General features: G+C 39.7%; 1 protein-coding gene and 1 long non-coding RNA gene across 5 annotated transcripts in view; one reads left to right on the top strand and one right to left on the bottom strand.

Annotated features, from left to right (window-relative positions):
* The first annotated feature begins 601 nt into the window (after positions 1–601).
* bnc2 (basonuclin 2) overlaps positions 602–21,090 on the top strand; it is a 177,989-nt gene continuing 157,500 nt past the window's right edge. Inside the window, exon 1 of the mRNA XM_044347106.1 lies at positions 602–1,510. Within this exon, the coding sequence (XP_044203041.1) occupies positions 1,508–1,510 (3 nt within the window). The 5' untranslated portion in view covers positions 602–1,507. The remainder of the gene's footprint in view (positions 1,511–21,090) is intronic.
* Positions 14,368–20,994, bottom strand: LOC122979564. Of its 4 annotated transcripts, none has more exons than XR_006402875.1 (4): positions 20,627–20,994; positions 18,007–19,716; positions 16,203–17,113; positions 14,368–15,589 (listed from the first exon to the last, which is right to left on the bottom strand). It is a non-coding gene; the product is annotated as an uncharacterized LOC122979564 (long non-coding RNA). The 4 variants fall into 4 exon arrangements; XR_006402876.1 differs by having other exon boundaries at positions 16,203–18,178; positions 19,552–19,716; XR_006402877.1 differs by having other exon boundaries at positions 16,203–17,095; positions 19,552–19,716.

Below are 21,090 nucleotides of genomic sequence, written 5' to 3'. Positions count from 1 at the left end.
CGCTTGACTTGATAGAAATGACTGCCCTGGGATTCAGCTGCCTCTCTCACCCCAGTGGAGGAGCCAGGCAGGCAGGCAGGCAGGCAGGCAGGCAGTCACTCTGCGGAGCGCTGTATGTCTCTCTTTCTGCTTCACTCTATCCTCAAACACACACACACACACACACACACACACACACACACACACACACACACACACAAACCCACAAACCCCTCGCTCCTTCAACTCTTCACTCTTGAGATGTCTCAGTCAAATGTTGAGGAAATCCTCATAAAAACAAGTGCACAATTAAACTTTAATGAGCGCGCCCACTTCTAAAGGGATCTGAGGGACATAACTTAAGAAATCAGTGTCACATCCCTGCAGTACACAGAGAAACCATAAACTATTTCCAAGCACAGATACGTGTGTGCGTGTGCGTGTGCGCTCGCGGGGGCGTGCGTGTACTCGTGCAGGGGCAGAGAAAGTGAAAAAAAGTGAGAGTTTGCTCACTGTAAAATGAAATGCCATGGGTATCATCATAAAGTTAATACAGCATTTAAAAGGGGGCAGAAAATTCAAAAAAAACATTTGTATTTATCGTGTAATGGAGGTTTTGCTACATTTAATCCCTTTTCGTACAGATGATATTATTTAAAATACGTATTATTTAGACTTCAACAATATATCAAAACTGAATACACACTGAGTAAAAATATAACAGAATCATTGCTGCTTTTCAAGTGTTTCCACAAGTTATAATGTGCGTCTCTTTACCGATTTCTTATCTTGGGGCTAAAGGTTTTTGGCACAATTTTGTCGCACAAAGATGTCACTCTTCATCCTGACACAACATCGTAAATCAACTCATCGGGCACAGAAACTCTTTAGACCCTCAGTAACTCGGGTTACAGTCACACACGCCGTGTAAAACACTGGTTTGAATTCACCCAACATAACACAGCAGCCACCTTCTCTCCAGCCCCGGACCGTCCGCAGCTCTCCTCGGCGCACTGCGCTGACTCTGCAGAAGGAAATCATCGGGGGAGTGTAGGAAGGCGGTTTTTTTTTTTTTTTTTTTTTTTTTTTTTAGCGTTTTTCTCAAGGTAGGACAAGCAGTTACAACCCAGCTTCTGGTTGTCAGCGATCCCTGTTGTCTCGTCGACTTCTACAGTGTACGGTTTTGGGAAAAGAAGAGGGGGACAGAGCGTCGTGGTCGTGCGTTCTCGTCCGTGAGACCGACGCGTTTCCAAACGTCTTGACGCGCGTTTTTCCCCCAGTGAAGTAGCCCGGGGTACAGTGACTGTCGGGATTGAAAGAGTGGCTGTTTTCCCGTGTTGTGCCACACAAACTGTCATACATCGCGATGAAAAGTTTTTTAAAAGAACGCCGAGTGAATCGCTTCAGATAGTGTACAGTATTGAAGAGGAGAAAGTTCCCCACTTGAGGGCGAAATCAGACTTTTTTGAGGACGCCAAGTTTGAAAAGTGCCAGGAGCCCCGGGGTCTGTCAGATACAACATGCAGCAATGGTAAATATGATTTTTCAGCTTGTGCTCACTTAAGTTATTAAAATGGAACATGCCACTAGAATAAATTAGGGATTTGATAACTTTTTTTTTTTTTTTTTTACAACTTCTGTGCTGCTCTGTCATCTGAACTCATCAGAGCAGCTATATCGTTAACCAATAAGTATCTATGAGTCATTTATTTCCCCCGGCTCGTTTATGATTCGCTTGTTTTGTCTACATACCTGCATTTAAAAAAAATCTATTTCTTATGCTTGTTTTGATTCTTTTCTTGCTTTGCTCTTCCCTCTTTGTCTTGCAAAATCAATAGTGGTCACTGAAGCCTCTGTGAGTCTAATAATGCTATATTTATAAATGAAAAATACAGCCGGTGAAATCCGAAACAAGTTAGTAAAATATTGCTTAAGTTTATATAGTTTTTATAGTTTTTGTCTCGCCTTGAAAGTGTGTTTTTAATTCTCTGCACCTCACAGCCGAATTTATGCGTTAAAATGACCTTCTAGCAGCAAAGTGCAACCCAACTAACAGTGTAAAGAATTATCAAAATGTGTTTCTAATTGCATGCATGATATTTATGTAGTAAACCTCTTTACAGTACCTGCACATTTAGGCCTTGCTATTTGCAAACTACTTCATAATGACCAGTGAAGGCTCTAACTTGATAGTAAGTGCAATATCTTCAGATTGCAAACACACTTAAATGGAGCTGTTAAAAATCTGTTATGGGTGTTTACTTGAATAAATATAAGCAGGCTTCATTTTTTATAGCTGGCAGCAACAGTACCCAAGTTATTTTTCAGGCCTAAAATCCCTCTGCTGAAAATCCTGCTTCACTTTCCTGCAGAATTCCTTCTTGAGTTGCATGCTATTTTTCTGCAACGTTTTATTGATTTCCTGAAATAGTCTTGTTTCACTTGATTTTTGGTCTGTTTGTGATTTATCTGTTTGTCTTTATCTGAATAGGGCTCACACAAAAAACAGATAAGTTAATCAGTGCTTTGGAATATGCTAAGTGATGTTTCGTGGTGTGAATGCAAACAAAAGTTTAAGATTATTTAATTTTTTGCATTTTGCAGCGCTATTTATTGGAGCTGAATAACACTGTAATCTGACAATGATTTTTTTTGCTAAATACTCTTGCGTTGGTGCTACACAGTTTTAGCCTATTTATGCGTCCTTGTGTTATGGTTCAGCTCTGAAGGAGAACTCAGGGAGCTCATGGGCAACCTGTGACAGTGAAACACAAGCAAAAGAACACAGAGGCATTTCATGTCAGTGTAAGACATTTCAGCATGGACATATCTGAATGCTTCAGGAGACAGCGGGAAAGAGGGAGAGGGGCAGAAAAGAAGAAACAGTGAGTGAGATTGGCCTGGTCTGAGTGTGTGTCAGGGATGTTTCATGAGCCTGAGCTGGTGCTACTACTACAGTGAATACATTTCAGGAGTGTCATTTCATTACTTTTATCTCCATGCTGCTCCCCCCCCCTCGCCAGACCAGTCAGGGATCTATGTAATTCAAATTTCCTTTACCGCACAAGTTAAAATGCTGGCGATCCTTTTTTATCTGTGTGTTTCTGTCTTTGTGTCTGTGTCTCTCTCTCCTGTGTCAGATAATTATACACTTATTACGATCTTCGAGTTGTTGGCAGAGCACAAGTGTTGGTGTGTTGCTGAGGGAAATTATAACACATACCAAAATTTATATATATATTTTGAGAAAAACAACAACAACAACAAAAAAGGGTTGGATAATAAAACTCCACATAAAATAATGGAGAAAATGTTGAGGTAAATGCCCTCGTTATGCGCTGAGTAGATGCCCCGGTTCAGCCTATAGCGCTGTACGTGAGGTTAAAGAAAAAGTTAAAGTTGTCAGCGAGGCTGCAGCAAGGTCGTGATTCCTCTGGGTCTGTGGGAATCAGAGAGGGGAGAGTGTGTGAGAGTGTGTGTGTGGGGTGGGAGCCACTGGTTAGTCGGTTCAATAATCTGCTGGACAGGTAGGCCTGTGACGCCCCCCTTAGAGAGGCTGCTAATGAAGAGAAAGGCTGCTTAGTGGTGCTCTGCTCTGACCCCACCAACCCTCCCTGTCCCCCCTGCTGGCTTCCTCTGATTACTGCTCACATCGAGAACTCTTTCCTCCTCTTCCTCCTCTACTCCATCCTCTCCATTTCCCCTGGTTTTCTTACTTTCTCACTCTCTTCCTCTTCATTTGAAAAGAATGGGTGCTGAGTGCATAAAGCACCCATTGATAACCCATCTGGTGCATTTATATATTTTTTGCTCTGAGGTCTTGGTTCTTTTCATTTGTGTGCTTGTTTATTTAATTTTATGTGATTAATTTAAGGAGATAATCACTACTTGACCTTCATGTTCCTACCCATTTTCTGTGCAATTTTAGTTATGACAAGGCTCTGCTCTAAAGTTAAAAAACTTAACCCCAGTGATGCACCGGTGAGAGGAAATATGTGAGAAATGCAGAGCAGGAAGAAAAAACAAACTAACAACATTTATTTTAGATTAAGGGAAATATGTACTTTCACTAGTGCTAACAGGTAAAGATATTCAGCAAAGCCGTGAGAGCAGTTTTCCTACGGCATGTCCTTTTTAAATCTTCTCCAGATGATACACATCACTGTTTCTGTGATGCTTCAGCAACATCAAAGCAAAATTCTTGCAGTATTTTTATTTATCCAGGGGTGGGTCATTGCTGTACCGATATGGCCCTGCTCCTCTCCTTCTGTCCTCAGCCCCAATAATCTCTCAAGTGACTGATAGTGTGTCTTGGCAATGACAGAAAAGGTAATATTTTGAAAGGGGGAGTGGGGTCATATACCTAATGGTGGCTTGAGATGAAAATCCTCGAACAAGACACTGTAACCCAAGCTGCAAGACACTGAAATGTTAAAACAAATTGGATCGCAGGACTCCTAATTTAATAAAGAGCACAGTGTGAGACATACTTGATTTAAAATAATACACATATAGTCGACATAATTACATTTTTTTTGTACCTCAGCACACAAAGTAAGAAACTAAATCTTCACACACTTACACTCTTGCAAACTCTCCGATTTCCTCTGAATACATTTTGAAATTTAGTCTGTGTTACGTTAAGTTTTTAAAAAAGTGAAATAAATAGCATAAGGTAATGAATAGAGTTAACAGCTGTCATGACATGAGCAGTTAAGATATGTTTAGTGTTGTAGTATCAGACAGATTGATATCTCTAAGAGTTTTAATCTGCTAAATGATAGTATTGTCTTGGTGGTGAGAAGATAGATCACGCTTGGAAATGGCAAGTTAATCAGATTAAAATCAGGCTCAGTGCTACAAGCTGTGTTTAAACTGTAAGCTGACACTTGTACTTACATGTGTTCCATTTTTTTGTCTATAGGCTTCATTTCACATGCTAATCCAAACACTATCATATTCCTTAAGGAGGGAATCAGGAAAACTTTGGTCTTAAACATGAACACACCCAGTGTGTGCAGAAGCCACACACTCTCTCAGTCTTTATTTGTTTAAAGTGAGAAATGATATAACACATTTTGCACAACTCAGCCTTTAGAAATACACCCCTGCTGCATTTTTCTGTCTTCCAAGACACAGTCATGATTCTTAACATTTTCAGCTGTAATTTGGGGTGGCCTTAATTGATTCTGTCCAGAACTAATTACCGGCAACTGTGTAAAATAAACACTTCAGTGTCACTGGGTGGCAAGTGTCCGATCGGTAGTGAAATTACATTTCACTTGTAATCTATACGTTCTTCAGCAGGGCTAGAATATAATTCATGTCGACGCTATAGAAATACCAGAGACGCTGGACCTGTGTAACGAACAGGAGTATAGTTGTATCCAAATGGCTCAGTTGGGAGGTATAGGGTTATGTGGTATAATGTATATTTTATGGCTCCCTTCTGCACTGACTGCACTCCAGAATAAAGTTGTTCGATTTTGTTCCATGAACAGTGAGTGAGAAAATCTGGGATTTCACTTGTGATGGAAACTCCAGACACCACTTTGTTCCTTGCTTTCATCTTGTATTTTTTATTTTCCTGTTGAGTCTCATTTCTTACTTTCAGATAAAAGACCTCCAAACTACTGTATCTATACATAGTGTAGTGTATATGTGGATGTTTGTTTGTATGACTGTGTGTGTTTTTTTTGTGGGTGTGTGCATTAATGGCCCATGCCCCAGTGACTCAAAAGGCATGGAAAGATCTCCTCAGGCCATACAGAGTGATTTGATTAAAAGAGAATAATTTGCCCTAAAGGTGTCTTTTCTCTTCCCTCCAAAAAAAGCTGGTGGAAGAAATCTGATATGACAAGATAAGTGGTGGCTCATGAAAAATTCCTGAGGACTGAGACGTAGCATGTTGACTTTGGAATTATTGCCCCGAGTGTCTACTTCTTTGCTAGTAACTGTGCCTGACAATGTTATTTTTACCTGAATTGCCTTTGAAATTATTCCTCAGGTTCTCAATCCAGAATTCTCTCATTTAAAATCTGTTTATGTACTGTCCAAAGAGTGGACAAAGTAAACCCTGCACTTCATTCCAGACATTTTCTTCTTCAGGCTTCCTTGACAGAACACTTAAGCACATCACCTACTGTTATTCACTGCTGTTTATAATGCCCGTTTACAAAGGAAAATGTTCATGGTAACTTAAATGAAACTACCAGTGGTTTTGAATCTTATATTTCGCAGATGCTGTGCGCTTTAAGAGGCTCTAAAGCCTTGTCCATTTAGTTTGGCAGGACAGCGTACTGAATTTGCATGTACTGGTTTGACTGATCAGGACAAGCCCAATACACTTCCATCAGTGCTGGTTGCAGATATGGCAGTCACACCGTAACTCAGATTCCACCTTCTTTCAACAAATGAAGAAGCAGATGATTGGTGAGATGATTACCTGTGATCAAGTATGGCCATGTTTCCTGATGCAACGCCAACCTTCTTGCCCTGGTCTCACCATGGTGGCAGGTGATATGTACCAGATAGATGTTGCAGGCAATGATGATTGCCTGGGATTGGGACTTTCTGCAGCTTACATGATCCATGGTGCAGCACCCACTGGCAATCCTGGGATTGTCTCTCTAAAGGTCAATTCATGGTTGCTGCAACTGCACACCGGACTTGAATGCAGACAGTGGACACATTTCACACATGCACACCACTGTAGTGCGCATGTGTGAGAACCTGGGTGGCAACCTCATGATGGCAAGAGGAAAAGTTCCTTTGTTGTATTTGGCAGAACAAGAAGAAAAATTCAAAAAAAGAAAATGGAGTGTGCGACTACTGCTAACACACTTGTAGTGCATGCATTCCGCACGGTAACAAATTTTGCCCCTGTCCACGAGCCCCATCTCTTTTGCGGACACAAACCCACATGGTTGCAGAAACTATGAATTGGCCTTAAAGCCGTGATGGGGTCTTGTTGTTGGCCTGCTTTCAGTCAGGCTCAGTATGAACTGACTTTCCTTCTTTCCTCTTACTACAGATGGGTGTTAAAGTGACATCTCACATCTGTGTGTGACCTAAACTCATAACTTTGTGTCCTCTCGGTGTCACAGAGTAAAGCAGAGCTTAGTCTCTTTAAAACCATATTCTTCATTATAGAACAAATCTTGTGTGAAAAACAAAAACAGACGTTACTCAGACAGTACCAGGAGGACCAGTGTGTCTGTTCTAAATGGCCAAACCATTACATTAATTGTGATACTTGCAGGAGTGATTTGGCAAGCTTATAGAGCCCATTGGTGGCTCCACTTGTTCCTATAGAACAAGGGTTACAGTGTGTCACCTTCTTTTTATACAAAGTTCATATCTTCACATTTGTCCATCCAATTTTCTGAAGTGTACATTTATATGTTTATTTTTTACCAGCTAAAATAAGGTACAATGTAAATGTACTATAAATGTAAAATGTACTCCGCCATTGCCAATAAGAACTACTATAAAGAGATAATTACTGAATGTAAATATATTGTAAGACTATTGCAAAAAAAAAAGAGAAAAAATGCAGACCATAAATAGTATCAAAAATGGGATTTACAAAAAAGAGTAGGTACCTGGATGTAACTCCAGTTCTATGAGTACGTGCGTAACCCTCAACTGTCTATTGAAGGCAGCTACTCTGCAAAATGGTCATGGAGGATCTGCCCTGTCAAGACTTTGGAAATTTCAGGTACTGTAGATGATATGTTTTCACTGTTTCACTTTGTTGTTGTAGAATAGAAAGGGAAAAGAAAAGTCTTATTCTTGGTATATGATATCATTAAAAATATAATCAAAATGTTATGATACAAAATTTACATGATTACATGTTGACCAAACATTTACTCTCAGTGACCAGAAAGCTAGAAACCTCTGCAATCCAATGATGTCATCCTGTAATGAATCCAACCATTGTGAAACTTCAAGTAGTACATTTGTTCAGTTTAGTTTTTTTGTTGTATTACTTACATTTTAAATGTTGACACCATTTTAAAGAGCTGTCAATTTAACAAATCTTTTGTTTGCTCTTTTTCTAGGCTAAAAAGGCTGTAGTCAGAAAGACAGAAGACAGGCTTGTTTAAGAGGACAACCTTGATCACTGAAGATGCATTCAGGTGCTCAGGTACTGAGTTTGTTTCTGTTTAACATTTTTAGTGCAAAATGTTGTACTCTTCTTCTGGTACATTTTCAAATTGTATTTGTATTTTTTGTGCATGTTTTATCAACTTACCAATGAAAAGTAATTGTTGTTTGGATTATTGTATAGAACTGTACAGTTAATAAATCATGTTTACATCTAACGTTAAATGTGTATGTTCCTTGCATTATATAGTATATAGTATTACATCGTATTGTATGGTGGTAGGTTTAACTTGGATTATGGTAAAATATCATGGGAGGTTTTAGTATTGTAGAATTAGGATGTGGAAATGTGGCCACTACAGTGACGTTACTTAACTATTTCATTGTTTAACTTTGGAAGTACAGCGGTATGATGTAACTAAGACTGCTGAAGCCTCGTATTAACTTCAGATAAACTTTGGAATATATTTTTGCACTGAACGAGGACTGTAGATTTTGTCCTCCATCACTTACATCAGAAACACATCATGAAGGGATTTCTTAATGGCCAGTATGAACAAGAGGGATCATTATAGTAAGAAAATACAGTTTTAATGTACATATAGGCACAGCTTCGAGTATGAGGTAGAATGTGTACATTCTGATCAACAGCTTTAAAGAAATATACAAACGCATTAGTCAGCTCTATAGCTCACATCTGGCTCTTGTTGGGTTTTCAGGTTGGGCAGTTGGTATTTGATGTTGGATAAAGTTAATCTGTGTTTTCATGTCACTGTATTGGGACCAATGTATAAATCCAATATAGGTCAGGTCTTGTTTTTTTATACAGTGACTTTACTTCCACCAGCTTTTATCTGATAATGATTCTTATCTGAATATACTGATAATGTTTAAGACGCACTTGTATGCTTGTGGGTTGAATAATCTGACCTCTATTAGCCAGCCATAGTGCAGAGTTCAGACTCTTTATCCTTGAATTAATTAATTATGTCCTTGCTTTTGAATATTACCTTTCAGAAATCAGTGAAGGTTGTCAGTGCACTGTGTATGTGCTCAATACGTTGTAAACATTTTCATGTATTTATGTGCCCTGGGGAATAGGTTATGTATAAAAATAAATCTTGGTTATTTTACAGTTGAAATTCATACAGTTGCTGAGTCAGGGAGAACAGCCCTTTAAGCATTTTTAATAGATATGTATACCATGGACACTGCATATCTGCTACCAACCACTCTCCAAGACTGTGAACGTTTTTATTTATATTCTTTGTCCAGTGCTGTCTAGTCCAGTGGCTCTTGACCTCATGGTTTGGCAGGAACACATGGATTAACCTTATAGATCTGATTTGATGCAATCTAATGGAAGCTCCCTCCTTCAGTTTGATGCCACATACTAACCCTGCCTGTGACATTTACTACTTAACTCCCAATCACTGTCTTTATCTGCATAACAATATCCAAGGGATGCACAGTATTAATTGATTATTTTGTGTTTATTGAACTATACCGTGCCATACAATCACAATTACCACAAACCTGGATGACATGTTAGAAGTCCTACTCTGTGATTGCTTGTGACAAAGGTGCTATTTACCGTGATAATCATAGTAATTAAGCAGTCTAAGGATGATGGGATTTTTGTGTGTTTGTTTGCGTCTTGGTTCACTTTTTCTGTTTGAGGGAAACTTAACACTCGACTGTATGTGTGTTAATGCCTGCATGCATATGATGGTGCCTGTGTGTTTTCAGACGCGTTTGTGGCTATGTGTGTTTTTGGAGTTGAGGGAGAAATCTGCTGACAGGTAGTGTGTCAGGAGGGGGACAGTGGCGCTTTTGAGACAGACACAAGAGACGAGTCTCAGAGAGAGGGAGAGAGAAAGAGGGCCTCTTTCATGTGACTCTGCATTCCACCAAGGCACAGGCAGGGAGAGGCACAAGACGAGACATGCGTCCCCCCTCGTCACTCCCTCTGCCTCTTCCCCCACAGCACCAGCTCTCCCGCTCTCCCCTCCCCTCCTCATCCAGCCTCCAGCCTCCACCCCTCCCCTCTGCTAGTGACCTTAACATTTATCAAAGAACCCCATGCTGGAATTCCTCTTCAGCATCTATGTCCTGGTGAGAGAGTCAGACACACACACATACATGACACAGACACACATAAAAGTGCACACACACGCACACACTCTGTCGCAGACCAATCTGTTTTGAATATTGTGGCGCTGTGGAGGGGCTGTCCTTGTTGTTCCCTGAGCAAAGGAGGTTGGCCTCGAGAGACACACACACACACACACACACACACGCACACACACACACACACACACACACACACACATAGAGACATGGACACATGCTTGCACACACTCCTCCTTCTTGTTTCTTTATTGTATCTCCTGTCACTTTGTCCTATTCATTTAACCTTTCATTAGAGCCAGCAGACAGCCCTGTGTGTGTCTGCACAGCTTCAGGAACAATGCCAAAAAAGCCCCACTGTCACAGTTATTAGATTCCTCTGGCCCCCTTTTACCCCGGCAACTCAATATTAAGAGAGGGAGAGTGAAAGAGGGATGGCAGGATGAGGGAGGAAAGGGGACAAGGGAGGAAAAGGGGCTGCATGGTTGAAGCTGCCGCCCAACTCCTATGGTGAAGGATCCTCTTGACTTGTCAAGGACATGTGCCACATGTTGATAGTAGACTGGTCTCAGACTGAGCAAGGAAGTGAATGTTAGCCACGATGGAAAAGAGAGACACACACACAGAGAAGGAGAGGACAGGCGTGGTGTGACTGTCTTGTGCTGTGGCAAGCAGCACCCTGGAGGAGTTAGACTAAAAACACAAACAGTTTGTGGAGGAATTCTGTTTTTAATGGGCAGCCAGGAGAGGTGGTCTAGGTCCCCAAGGAAGGACGGACCAGCGCACTCTCCTTCTTCCCTTCTTACTTCTCTGTCTGTCTCTATCTTCTCTTTCTTTCTGCTTGCACACCAAGCCACATGAAGAGAATCATCATCTTATGACCCCTGTAATAAAATTGTATTTTGAGGTCTAAATTGACTATGGAAAATAATTTGCTCTCTTGCATTTTGAATGAAGATACAGGAAAATATCTCAGGTTATCTGATTATTTTCACACTTCCGGTTGTTATTATGGCATTAACACATTTACAAAGCCAACAGGTGATGCAGATGAAGATCACCATAACCTTATTCACTAATCCCTAGATACTTAATAGTAATAGATACTTAAGTTTACCTTCTAGTGAGTTATATTAGTAAACTGATATTTCAGACACTTACAAGTCATAAATCACTCATCATCAGCACTCCGTGCCACCACTGCCAGGTTGCAAGTGTTGCATCACTGTAATTTACAAATCTGCCCAATGGAAAGCATTTCATTGTGGGATTTATAGCAAAAGAAAATCATTTTTTGTTCCATTCTGGGGATTTTTGAAGGCATTTGGACACATAAATAAAATGGTAGAAAGTAAATAAAGTGCACTGGGTAGCAAATAGGGAACAGTCACATTAGCTTCCTATTCATCCAAACTGCCCCTGCACTCAGTCCCAAATATTCCCAGACCAAATTTGTCATGTGACCATACATTTAAAGACATTAATCAGCTGAAAGATTTGCATACACAAAAATCCATTTCCTTGACAGAAAAAAGCAAGACGCGATACAGAAGTTCATCAGGTTTCCAGTATACTGTAGTTTTAGTTAAGTTTTGGCTCAGGTAATATCTTTCATCTCAAATCTCAAAATTCACCATGCCTCGGCAGGCCGAGTGTCAAAAGATCATAAATCTATTTGATAATGTACTGTAGTTTTAGGCAGTGTCTAACCTAAACTTAATGTAAAGTGCATCAAAGTACGGCCATTTCATGTTCATGGTTGAAATTCTTATGTGTAATCTGAACACGTGAAGAAACACCTTTGGTTAAGGGTGTGCTGCCTCTATTGTTACACTCAGGAAAGCCCAGTGCAGCCCAGTAATACCCGCTAAAGCTGTGTTTAGGTCAGTCCAGCCCAGTCAGCAGACAGCAGACAGTGATGCTCAGTAATACATTAGCTGAAATGGATCAGAGCCTGGAGTGGAAAGGCATTGGTCACTCTGGTGGGGGGGAATGAATCGCTCACCTGTCATTGGAGATTGAGCCAGTACACACACACATACACACACACACACACACACACACACACACACACACTTCCCCTGCCCTGAAGACAGAGGTGCAGAAACAGAGCAACAGTCTGAACCCTGACCATCAGGCAGCAGTCTTGATGAAGTCCATCTCTCACTTCTGTCACTGCTCTGCTCCTATCCCTCCCTTTCTCCCCCCTCTGAGGCCACTGTGACTGACTCTTTATTATCCTCATCCCGTCACTTAGTTAGAGCAGTGACCAGCAGTCTGTCTCCCTCTCTCGTCCTCCCTGTCATCCCCTCTTCCACCCTTTCCCTCTGCCTTGAGGCTGTCGATCCACCTGTCTGCCCCACATCTCTCTAATTCTCTGATTGGACTCTTTCTCTCTCCTCCCTCTCTCAGGGCTATAATTGATGGTGGTGTTATTGTGTCCAGTTCTCTGGCCCTAAAGCCGTTCCTCCAGGTCAGCACTATACCCTACCATTTAAGACATGCTGGGAAATGGGGTAGACAGTGTAAGAGCACTTTGTGTGTACGTGTTCCTGTATGAGTACGCTAAAACCAGGGTTACCCATTTGCTTGGTCTGTATAAGCAATCAAAGTGTACCTGATTGGTTTTCAGACTGTTCTTCAAAATTCAAAACAGTCTTGACATTCACACTTGAACTCTATTTTGTCATTTTGAATAAGGGACAATATTTCCTCAGAACTCCATGTTCCTTCTCAAATGAAGTGTCTGTCCTTGGCCACCAAAGGAATGCACAGTGGCTTTGATTGCATTCTTTGTTTGGTGGTCCTTACTTGTTGTATATTTCAACTGAATTTTAAAACATTTTGCAAAGCAATTACAAAGTGTAGTGTGAAGTAGTTTTCAAAGAAAAAAGGAGAAAAAAATCTCTACTTGTTAAGAAGTTTTAATTCTAGTTCTTTATTTTTTTCTTACATGTCACCTGTACGATAATCAAGGTCCTTGCATTCAAACTTCACTTGTATTTTTATCTTTTCACTTTTCGTTCTTTATCTCAATTGAAACTTGATGACTTGATCTTGATAATGGAGTTCTTAAGGGATTCCCAAGGTTAAGTAGGACTTCAGTCTGAATGATTTGATACCAGCAAATGTAGTCACATTTACCCAGCTGAGTCTTTTCCCCCCCATACACTGTAAAAACGAAGAAGTTGAGAAAACTCAATTTCAAGGCAACTTACTTCAATAGATTTTTGAGTTTTGAGCTTTGAGAACTCAAACTCGTTTTGACACAGTGCCAATTAATAATCTTTTGTTCAGATAATTTACTTTTCTTCTTTAGAAAAACTTGAAAATTAGAGTTATACTAAGAATTCTATATTTCCAAAATTATTGAGTTAATTATTGAGTAAAAGTAAATTAGGGTTATTAACTTAATATTTTAAATTGCAGGTCAAAGAATGACAACACCAGTTTACATCTCACTTTATACTTTATTATAACTGTAACACTAAACAGGACCATATAAGTCAGTTTTGACATTTTCAGACAGTATGAATGTGATATCTTACCAGAAAGTACTCAACCTCTATTGTTTTTAACTATGAATGTACACAACACTCTGTTATCTGTTAGTGTTTGAAAACTGAATGTAAGAATGTAATTTCAAGTGGTGTGTACATCAAATGATCATGCACAAAATAATTTGCAATTATGTGGGCTACTCAAAATGGACTTGTATGATTCTTTATCTCAACACTGGCAAACAGTTCCATTTTAAAATTCAAATATGCCAGCCACAGCAGCATAACATGTAAAAAACAGTCATTTGTTATACCAGCAACAAACTTAGTTCAAATACAGTGCAAGTTTCATGACTCTAAGGCCAAACCCCAAAACTCAAATTTTCAAAATCCTGCAACCATAAAAGCAGCAATGTTTACCATTCAGCACAAGATAGCTGACCAGGCAACAGCAATGGACTCTTTTTGGTAGCTTTTTCCTAGTGATATATTTGGCAGCCATTTCGCAGTGACCCATTACCATCATAGCTATCATTGCATGTAAAAGCACCTTTGAGCCCTCCCCCCAAAAACAAAATCTGTTCCTCCTATTATTATGTTGTTCATCGAATGTGCTAATTTGTTGATTTGAAGGATCCAAATTACATTTTCAAATACAGTGGAGGCCTATAGCAGTGATGAATCTGCACGAGATAGCTACCTGTCATTGCAATTGGACTGGATAATATTCCAATCTATTAAATTCTCCACACTTCCAAGTCAAAAACACTGAGGTGTGTATAATTTCTGATGTTAAAAATTAAAAATATCTTGGTTAACTAAGACCCTTAGAAACCCCTAATTGACTAAGGAGTAGCCCTTCTCAGAACAACACACCTGACCAAGACACCTCCCAGAGCTATGTCACAATGTGCAAAAAGTATTTTTGTAATGAGGTAGTATAGTAGCATGTAAAATGAGGTAGTACAGTAGCATGAAAAATGGTGGATTTTGGTGGTATCACAATATAGTGCAAATAGTACGCCAAGAAGGTGAGATTCACAATCCATCAAATTAGAATGGCTAAAGAATGCATTAAGAGGAATGTCACCCATTTTAAGAATTCACGTTACTTTTGTGTCCCAGGACAGTTGCCAGTATTTCTGAACACGCATCACTCTCCCCTAAAGCTAGAAATCAGAGACAACCCTCCAATCGGCGATGTCACTGGGATGTTAACTCTGGGACTGCTCCATAGACAGTAAGTGGGGCTGTAACTTTATGAGATCATAAAATGTTTGTGTGAGCTCTTACACCCAAATGAGGATTTTATTCTGGCAATGCCAGAATATGAACCTCATTTGGGTGTAAGAGCTCATCCAACATTTTACAGACTCAAAATCTTTGGAGAGAGCCTCATGTTCACAAATACTGACTGAACTGTCCTGGGGGAAAGGAAGAATTCTTAAAATTGGTAGCATTACGCAATTGAATAAATACCCATAAAAGATCTTGCAAGACAATGGCTTCTTCCTACAAAACAACAGTACCATTCCTTTGAGGAGTCACATGTGAAGGTGCTCAACTGTTCCATGATATAGCCTCTGACAAAGTCTCTCCTTCCACCACGTCAGTCTTCACCAGACTTAAGCTGGTCTCTGACTAGAAGAGTTTTTGGCTGATTAATCCCCAATTCACCCCTCCTAACAATTGGAGGAGAAATCTGGTCTGGGACCTTGGTCAGTACCGATGTTTGGCCCAGATTATCTGGTAATGTGAGCTATTGTACTCACCAGACATGTCCTGAAAAGCTTCTCTGAATACTCACGAACAAACAGGGGAAGCCCTTCCAGGGATGTGCTCTTTCAGTGTACTGTAATGTCAGATGTCTGAAAATCACAAAACAAAATAAACCAATAATGTGTTGGTTAGAGTAGTGAAAACTATGTTTTCACTTGGTGGTATTCCCCTTAAGAGCAAAGAAATAGTCGGCCATGGAGTTATAAATTCCAACAATAAAAAATTTAAATACTCTTAAGTGATCAGTCTACTTGTTTATCAAGCTTGTTGGTGATACAGTAGAACTCTGCACAAATCTGTTGAACACAAAAGCAGTAATACATTTCGGTATTAAAATAGAGAGTTTTGGTGATTATTACTGTTGAGTGATTTTGCGTATTTGGCTATATATGCAAACTCACTAAATGGTAATAATCACTGAATGTGTACTATACATATACATTCAAATGGAAAAATCCCCCCATAAACAGAGTTCACATGTTTATCCAACGATCTTAAGACAGTTCAGTCTAGATTAGTGAACAAGAAAAAGTCACTGCTAACAAGCGAGCCAAATCTACTGATATGACAACACCACTCTGAATTAGAGAATGAATGACATTTCTGTGAGGCAGCATCACCCACTGTATCCGTCCTCCCTTTGAAAAGTGCTTTAGAAAACAAAGAAAGAAAACTGAAATAATAACACAAAAATTGCCTTACCTATTCTTCAGAAAATAGAGCAGACCATCTCTCCTGGATCTCTAACACCATGGGCTGCACATCCATGATCTCCTTTTTCCTAAGGCAGAATGTGGGGCCCATCTTCTGTCTGATGAGTGTCATGTCTTAACATCTCTTTTTCATTTCATCCACAAAGGCCCATCTTTCATCTTCTAATGTATCATCATCATGGTTTTCTGGATGATCGCGGACATGATTGACCTCTCTTCGTTTTTGCTTTTTTAAGGAAACTACTCTCGTTACCATCTTTCTCCCTCTCTCTTTTTCCTGTTCACACTGACTTCATTGCGGCCTGCATGATGCAGCTTTGACCTGCAGTTGCCAAGCTTGTACTTGACTTGTCCAGCCATGATATCTTGTGCCGGTGCCTGGCTCCTTAAAGCATGGGTGGTTATGAACAACTTCAGAAGCAACAGATTCAATTTGAGGTTTGTCAGGGTAGGCTCTCAGGACAAATATACTTCATTGCCCTTATGCAACTTCAACTCAATATCATATGAGAAGGGGGGAATAGGAAATGGAGAAGGCTACTGTGAGGTGCATCATAAATAGTTATGAATAAATGAAGAAGGGCTGTTGGGGGAGCCAGGTGAGCTGGTGTTGGCTGTGTCAAAGGAAGAGATGGAGGGGGAAAAGGAAGCATTAGACACTGTCTCTGATTGATCAAATACTAATATGTCTTTATCCCACAGAATGTGGAGGATGGCTCATTCTGCGGGCAACTCTGCAATGTCCACCAAGTTTGAAAGTGTATTATCAAAATCAGGGTCTTCATACTGTAGGGAGAATCCACGTTCAAGCTGAAGCTTCTCTCGTAGTTTAGACTCTGGTGGCTGAATAAACTGGACTTTCCAGATGAGTCTTGGGGTTATCTATACTTGCAATAACAACTGTGAAAATAAGGGAAAATAAAAAGGTAACCTTCAACCTCCAGGCCATAATTCAGTCCTTAAACCCAGTTTCAGAGCCTGAACTATGCTACTATTGCTGCACATATGACACTTAATAATCTTATTTTTTCTCCATAGACTAAAACCATAGAAAAAGTACTTCTGGAACCAGATGAGACAGACAATACAGAGCTCTATTGTCATAATCCATTAGCAGGGCTTTCCTCAGCAAGTCACACAAATGTGTAATCATCATCATCATCATGCTTGATGGCATTATACATCAGACAGGTACATCCAGGTACTTTGACTGTTTTAGTGGCCCTGCCTATTTTTGGTGGAAAACACAGACACCATACCAAACCACATGCGATGTTTGAAATGTTTGTTTTGTAAATGTATCTTGTTAAGTCAAGCAATTACTGGCCTCCATTGAGGGTTCGCGCATCAAGATAATGCATTAAAAGGCATGTCATCCATTTTAAGAATTCACGTTATTCCTGTGGCCCAGGACAGTTCAGTCAGTATTTCTGAACAAGCACCACTCTCTCCTAAGACAGAACCTGCAAATCGGTGACGTCACTGGGATGTGAAATTTGGGGCTGCTCCATAGACAATGAATGGGGCTCTAACTTTGTTAGGCTATAAAATGTTTGTGTGAGCTCTTACACCCAAATGAGGTATATATTCAAGCATGCTGGAAGGACTAAACAGAATTCAAACCTCACCTCACCTTGGGATTAACAGCTCACACAAACATTTTATGGCCTCATAAAGCCAGAGCCCAATTAATTGTCTATGGAGCAAAGTATAAAAAAGCTGTCAAAACATCAATATGTTCCAGGTGGAATACTGATGTAGCTGACCATGAATGCTTAAAATTGAAATGATACAGAGAATGGGTTTACATACCATTACAAGTCCTTTCAATGCAACAGGCACATCCTCGGGGTCACTAGCACCTTTCCTCCTATTGTGTATGCAGCCAGTGGGTAATAATCGTTCAAAAACTCCAGATCTAGGATTTCTAGGTCTGTGTAGCTGGTTTCAACAAGTTTGTAAGACCTGTAATGTTCCAGGAACCAGGATGGCATCTTATTAGAGACAAATGACACTTTGTCAAGGTTAACTACAATGCTAAGTATCCTGTAGAAGTCTGGCAGTCCACTGCATTGACCAGCAGATATTATCATGTCCTTTACATATTGGATCCCATACAAATGAATATCTTTGACAAGCGGTATGATATCTTGATGCGGATATTTTCTTTTGACTGCATTGAAAGCCTGCAAGGCTGTGGGCCCCAAGGTTATCTGCACAGACACAGAATACTGTTCCTTTTACAAACTTATCTAGAACCTCAACAAACACCCCCTCTTGTTCCAGTGACTTTATATCCTTAATCAGTGGATAAAAAACACTTATCATACCCAAACAGTTTCACATCAGTACTCTTTCCAAGAACAACTAGCTGAATTAAGGGTAGACTGTAGCAAAACCTGGCTGGTAAACTGAGAACAACCCAATACACAGAGAAGTGATCTTATGATTTTTTCTTTGATGTCCTCAAGGGATTACATACTTCAAATTCATCAATGTACAGGCCTACAGAAATACCTGTCTCTTGCTCCCCCAAAAGCTTATTGTCTTTGTAGTACTGACCATCTTGAAAGGATCTGTATTGGCCAAGTAAATGTTCTTGATTGAATACTACCTTATCTAAAAAATCTGCCCACCTCAATAAACTCTCTAGAACTTGATTGATTGAAACGTAAACAGAACAATTTTTATAGGTCCTGTCATACAGATATTCAGTTTGCTCAACTACAGGAAAGTGCTCCTTGAAATATAAATTCTTCCTGTGATCAGTGGACAATGCACCCTTTGCTTCAGTAGTTAAAAATAGTGGATTTGTTTTGAATATTGTCTCATTAATTTTCTGAGCTACACAATAATCTATTTCAATATTATATTTTGTAAGTACCTCTTTGATTCTTTGAAGAGAATTAAATTCAGAAAGTGCAGACTATAATGAAATTCTTCAACTATTTTCTGGATTGTACTTTTAGAAAAATGTAACACTGTTTGCATACACAGAAAAAGAAATGAAAGTTTGTGTCTCAACATCTACATCCTCTACATACTCTGCCCTACCATTTTCACGACTCTTGTTTTAGACCACTTTGTGATGAAGTCTCTGCCTCAAGATAGGCATCAAATGGTTGAATTTCCTCTGACAGATGTTCGAATCTCCTTTAGTGTATGATTTTTGTGCTTCTGTGCTTTGTGCTTGTGCTTTCTCCTTCTGTGATAGCTGAAGCTTTTAAGATTGTTTTAAATTCACACCTTAAAAAGAGGCAATGCACAGTCTCAATTTCTTAGATGATGTCCAAGATAAGTTAAGAACTTGCGTTCACTACATATGTCTCTGAACTCACACAAAAAAAGTGACTTCTCTTGCCATTTGACTGTCCTGCTGTGTGATCTGGAAAGGTGCGGTTTCAGTGTGCCATGTGTTTTGAAGGTATACGCACAGTCAATGTGGACACTGGGCCAGTGTGATACTCCTCCATGCCGTAGTTGCTGATGCCTCAGAGGAACTTCTGCCAACAAATTTGCAGAACTTATATTGCATATATTAACTACATCAGAACACACATGAAAAAGCAATACATGATTTCAGCCAATACTAAAATAAAAGTCTTCATCAGGAAAAGATATAAAGGCAAACCTTTTCCACCAGCACACTCAGATTTTTGACAACTAAGCTTAAATGTGATTAGGTCTCTTTTACCATTTCTTGGCTCTGCTCTTACAATTTGGGAGGGGCTGAGCCAAGCTCTGCTAGGGCTAGGGGCAAGACAGTAACTTGCGCATGCATTGACTAAATAAAAACAAATTACTGACTAGTTCATTAGAATTAACCAACAACATAACGCTAACCATTTTACTTTTGAACAGTTATCATTATTCCAGACTGGACTGTATTGAATTGCGTTCTGTTTCACTTAATGTTCAGTTTCTACCATATTGACACAGAAATGGATTGGCTTGATAGAGAAGCTAACTAGTAAGTCAATGTCAGTCATCTTAGCTTACCGAATCCTGCACAATGGTAAGCTAACGTCACATCGTTAGCTGTAATAGTAAACAAAGAATCATTAATTATAAACTAGCAGCTATTGTTAGCCCGCAACAAATTGGACAAATGATTGATACAGTTCTAAATTAATTAATAAATTAGACACATTTAACAGAGAGGGGAACTTAAAATGTTTTTACTGGTCACATTGGGATGTAAATAACAAAATTACAAACCGATTTATTATTTTACATGCCTCAAACCCTAATGCTAGCTAGCTAACTAATGTAGCAATAATGTGAATCTCCGAAGCCCTCAAAATTACGTAAAATTTTAAACCTGTAATTACATGCCTCATTAAGCACAATTGTGAATTACATCTAGTAAAAAAAACAGCATCTCTAAAACTATTTCTATTAAAAAATACTCACCTTGAGGTAATTCATTTCACACAAGTGGATGCCCAACATGCATGTATTATAAGAGCTGGACACCAGATCAAAAATGGTGCCCATTCAGTCCAATACGAATTGCTCAGCTGGTACATACACCAAAAAAGTTTCTAGCTTCTGAGTTTGCTTCCATGTTGTGCGGCCCACTGAATATGCACAGTGGTTTCCCCCACTGGCCCCGCACACGAATTCCCGCTTGGCACATAGACTTTACATTGTGATGACGATTTTTAAATTGCCTTTCTTGGCTCGAGGACAGTTTTACAAATATAAAACTTCCAAGGATCAAAAATTCACAACAGGGAGAGTCGTAACTGACCTTGTTTGCAGTTCAAGGTGTCCTGTCAACAGTTTTACAGATGTCTCTTTTACAATGGTGGTCTATGGGGAAAATGCTTTTTGGGCGGTAGGGGGATTTTTCGCTGCAATAATGCAAGTGGCCA

Source organism: Thunnus albacares, chromosome 3 (genome assembly GCF_914725855.1).
Source record: "Thunnus albacares chromosome 3, fThuAlb1.1, whole genome shotgun sequence".
NCBI classification, from domain to species: Eukaryota; Metazoa; Chordata; class Actinopteri; order Scombriformes; family Scombridae; genus Thunnus; species Thunnus albacares.
This window is presented reverse-complemented; position numbering and strand designations above follow the sequence as displayed.